The following is a 4,599-nucleotide window of genomic DNA, read 5'->3' on the forward strand; positions in this document are numbered from 1 at the left end:
ACGAATGGGCATGCCATTGTCAGAGCAGAAAGGAACACACAATTTTGGGCCTTCATATAGGCTAGTGGCCACACCTGGTGCTGGGGGGGTGGGCAAAAGAGGGCGATGCCTTATAACGATGACTTGGTTGTACTGATTGCTGGGAAAATAAAAAAAAACCTTAGAAAGATGCCACCGTCCTGTGTGCTCACAATAAGAGCTCATATGTCATGGCTCACTTGACTTTACGAGAATATACCTAATTTTTATTTTCAGCTGTGTCATCTTCTTGGAGCTGGGGGAGGAAAGAAAAATAATGATTAATACATTTGTGTTACAGTTAGCATACAGTGTACATTGAAGGCATATCTCACCTCCCTCTCAAGTTTTTTTATTTCAAGGTCCAGTTTCCTAATTGTCCTCTTTTTTATTTCGGACTCCAGTGCAAGATTTTCCATCTTTTTCTTCTTGTACTGAATGTCTATGTCTGCCAGTTCTATTTGGCGCCGGAGGTGGTTGCCATACAACTTTCTGATAGCTTGTGAGCTCTGTGAACACAATACAATTAGCGCAGCTGGAATTTGGCAGGATGTGGTGTCCTTTTATTAATACGCACTATGTTGCCAGGCTGGTTTTCCCACTGTATACCATCTGGGTCCTGTAAAAGAAATTAGATTTTTTGATTTTGATGAGGACTCCTCACCATTGTAGAGTAAATAGTACTTTCACAGTCTTAACATGATACCTCATGCCTTCTGGAATCCAGAGAGATGGTCTCCTCCTCATCATCGTCTCCATCATGTGCTGTTGCTGCTGCACTGGGGCCTTCACCCTATCACATTTAATCGGATTCATATTGAAGCTAGTAGACAAGACATGCCAGGCCTACAGTATGCCTTTGATGGAGTACTCACTGGATCAGCATCGTCTGGTGCTTGTACTGGTGGCTCTAACAGGAACACAGTGCTGCCAGACACTGCAAGGCAATAGGTAAACCAAAGTCAGACAGTCCAAATTGATTCAATATGAATGTGGTTGTATCCCATGTAGAGATGGAAGGACATACCTTGAATGAAGCGGGTGGCATCTTGGAAGGAACCTATGCTCGTCTCTTTCCCCCCAGGGATCCCCTCTAAGACGGGCCTGCCTTTATTTAGCTCCAAGGCCATGTCCTCTGCTGGGGTAAGGTCAGCCTTTGGTGACCCACCACCCGTGCCTTGTCTGTGGGTATTCTTTTTCACTGCTAAAACAGTACAGACAATGTGTGAGCAGGCACCTTCTGGGTACAACATATGCTTGTGCTTTGTTAAATATTAGTCAGGGACCATACCATTCTGCAGAATGTTCTTGTATTTGATTTTGACCTGCTGCCATGTCCGTTTTGGCCCGTTCATGTTTAATCTACACACACACACACACACATATTTAATGGAGTCACACTGCAAAAAATTACTTGGTATTTTTGTCTTGTTTTCAGTAAAAATATCAAAAAATGTATCATAGCTTTATACAGTGTGATGGAGTTACTTTACACAATTTCACTCATATCTGAAGTGCATTTCAATTAAAAATTTAACCGTTTCATAATTACAGTACAACTGCATTTTTGGAGATGTGAATTAAATATTTGAATTGTAATTGTGATGTTTCAGCGGAGCGGTGAGTGTGTAATTGTGCACTACTTACGCATTCAGGCGGTCTGCAATACTTTGCCACGCTTTTTCTCTTTGCTTTATCACTGTGGCGGTGTTGCCTTTCTTCTTAATTATATCTTTTACCTCCTCGTATGCCTCCATGAGGATTTGTGCTTCCGACGGGGAAAAGTACGCGGCTCTAGTTGCCATGGTAAATCAGTTAATCTGTGATCTGTGGCGGGGTCTATTTGAGTGAGCCGTGAGCGCGCACCTATCCAGGATTGGTTTCACCTGGCTTAATGAATCCGTGTCTGCTCATCCTGGCTTGGTCTTTGTGCAACCAATTAAGCCTGGACGCACATGTTTTGGCTTCATTGAGCTCAGCTGAGTCATTTATCCCGGATGTCTTAATTCTACTTTTGTGCAACAGGCCCCAGGATGTCAATGGCAGTCTAAAGCAGCTCACAATAAAAACAAGAAAGTGATTGGAGGACATTTTAAACTGTAAAAGTGTGGGAAGGGGCATGCAGTTTGGTTAACAGGCTATAATGCGTAAGGATCGAGTGTCATGAAAATTGGTCTGTCACAATTTCAAAAAAGTTTATAGAGATAAGTAATGGAAGGGAATCATTATGGTTGGTCATCATCTGGTAGAAGATGTGGTAACCTCTATCATTGGGCAGCTGGAAGGTCACTCTGGACTTCTCCAGCAGATCTGAGAGGAAACAAAAGGGTAGACATAGGTAAGCTTGAAGACTCCAAACCAATGTATGATTTGGTCACATCTTTTGTGAATTGTCAACCCAATTTACAGGTCTCAAAATCAGCACTAGCCAGTTTCCCAGTGGTGGCAAAGTGAATCCTGGTGAATTTACCCTAAAGAAGAAATTGACTAAGGTTAAAATGGGGACTTAACAGAGAAAATCCTTTTAAAGACTGACCAGACTATGCAATGTGTATTCCACTTACAAAAAAAACAAGAGGAGTTCCTCCCTGTCTTGGTGTCACCATAAGCCTCCAGCCGAGGGTTGGCTGCAATAATCTAATCTTCAAGAGAACCGTGAAGTAGACAAACATCTATATCTTACAGACCAATCAAAAATACAACCATCCTAATAAATCTAAAACATAGGACTTTATAATCTCAGAGTAGCCTACCTGTATTTTACCAGGTATTGTATCCTTATTCTTTTCTCGTCCAGACACTGCAACTGTTGCAAAATACTGACATGTTTGGTGTTGACAGTCTTTCCTGCACCAGGGGCCCGTTCGTCGTAAGGGTTGAAGCTAAGCTAATCCATTGTCCCTTTAGCCCGTTAACTTTAGCGAGCTAACTGAGAACCGCAAATATCGGTTCGTTGACGGCTGATCTGCATCCAAATCATGTGGTTAATTTTAATCAGGCTAAACTTATCAGGGCAAGTGCACGAGCACGCCACACTTCAAAAGGCAGGAAAGGTCGATCACCAAAACCGTGATTTTCTAACGGTATGATGGCGGAAAAGACGAAAGAGAGAGCGGTGATATTCTCGCCATCTGAGCAAACTATTATAATGAGTCTCTACGAAGACGCATAAGTATATTATCATAGCTAAGTCAAACACCGCCACCGCTGCCAGAGCAAGACAGGCATCTTGGCAAAAAAAATTGCCTATAAACTAAATGCGTATTTTGGTAAAATGGCTCATCTTTAGTGCCTTATTACCCCGATCAATCAGATCACATTTCTTTAAATGTGCCTGCTGGCAGTAGGCTTAATGGAAATTAATCATCGAATTAGATCTTGCTAGCGAAAATTATGATATCAACTTTTTCAGAATAAGTATAAAAACAAAGAGTATAATTGATACGAATTCATAGACACTTATGAGGATATATGTAGGCCTACTGAAAGCGCATGTACTAGGGTGATATCAGGTAAAATGGGCCACTTTTTGGTAAATCGTTTGGGACAATAATACAATACCATAAATGCCTTTTGCATGTATTTTTATGATTACTAATGACTGTTTTTGATCTCTTTTTTTTAAATGATGTAATAAAATTATTTAGGCCCTACAGTTCTTGAAACATCAGCTGTGCCAACTTTTTTTCAACTGTGTTTTTTTAAAAACACAGTTGCTTATACAGCCACAAAACATTTAAACTGCATTAAACAAACATATTCATATGTGCCATAATTTTAAAAAAAATGATCCTGAAGCCAAGACTCGTCACAGTTTCATATATATGTGACGGTGTGCCCTCAATACCCAGCTTGACCAAAAGGCTCTCATACTGGTTAAACCACTGGCTAACCACCTCTTTGTTGAGTCCAGCAGCCCGTGCTGCAGACAGGACCTCTGGCTTGCACATCCAAAGCTCTGGGTTGTGCTTTAGAAAGTTCTTAAACCAATAATATCCGGCCCTCCCTGCTGTCTTGGAGAAACCAGAAATGTTGTTCTTGGCTGCAAAATCAAAGGCCACTTGCCGGACATCACGTTTTGTGAAGGGAAACCCCCTCTGCGCCAATGTGTTGATGGTGGCAGCAAGCTCCCTTTCTGCCTCCTGTGGAAGGTAGGGCTTCTGCCCTGACACATGTTCACTGCCAGTCACCTTTCCACTGATGCGTCTTTGCAGTGTTGATTGCGGCACACCCCATGCTCTTGATAAGAGGTGCACACTCACTGTAATTCCTTTCTTCTCTCCCTCCATGTATTAATCTAAGGCCCCCTTCATCCTCTCCTCTTTCCACAGATTGTAATTGTTTGGCCTTCCTTTCCATCCCTGTTTCATCTTTGTATCCTTTCCTCTCTGGTCCTTGCTCCTACTCTCTTTTTTGTCTCTCTTTCCTTCTCCCTTTCTCCTCTCCTCTCGCTTCCTTCTCCTTCGCCATATTCACTGTACATAAAATATCTACTACCATTATTACTGTTGGGGGGGTCATGGTGTGACACACACACACACCCTCACACACACTCCAACACGTGTATGTGTGTTTGTGAGT

At 42.1% G+C, this 4,599-nt stretch overlaps 1 protein-coding gene across 2 annotated transcripts; it reads right to left on the reverse strand.

The window, feature by feature from the left end:
• On the reverse strand, window positions 1-2,306 carry LOC146220883 (uncharacterized). 2 transcript variants are annotated; one of them, XM_084693235.1, is made up of 9 exons: window positions 1,666-2,301; window positions 1,310-1,380; window positions 1,046-1,222; window positions 894-955; window positions 725-811; window positions 596-637; window positions 354-527; window positions 239-274; window positions 1-139 (listed from the first exon to the last, which is right to left on the reverse strand). In XM_084693235.1, exons 1-8 carry the CDS (start codon window positions 1,821-1,823, stop codon window positions 239-241), a joined length of 807 nt encoding a protein of 268 aa, XP_084549361.1. In that variant the 5' UTR covers window positions 1,824-2,301; the 3' UTR covers window positions 1-139. The 2 variants fall into 2 exon arrangements, with proteins under 2 accessions (XP_084549361.1, XP_084549360.1); XM_084693234.1 differs by lacking the exons at window positions 1-139; window positions 239-274 and having other exon boundaries at window positions 300-527; window positions 1,666-2,306.
• Between the last annotated feature and the right edge of the window lie 2,293 nt (window positions 2,307-4,599).

The sequence above is a fragment of the Hypomesus nipponensis genome, chromosome 27, assembly GCF_054491055.1.
Source record: "Hypomesus nipponensis isolate SF chromosome 27, ASM5449105v1, whole genome shotgun sequence".
In the NCBI taxonomy this organism is placed as follows: domain Eukaryota; kingdom Metazoa; phylum Chordata; class Actinopteri; order Osmeriformes; family Osmeridae; genus Hypomesus; species Hypomesus nipponensis.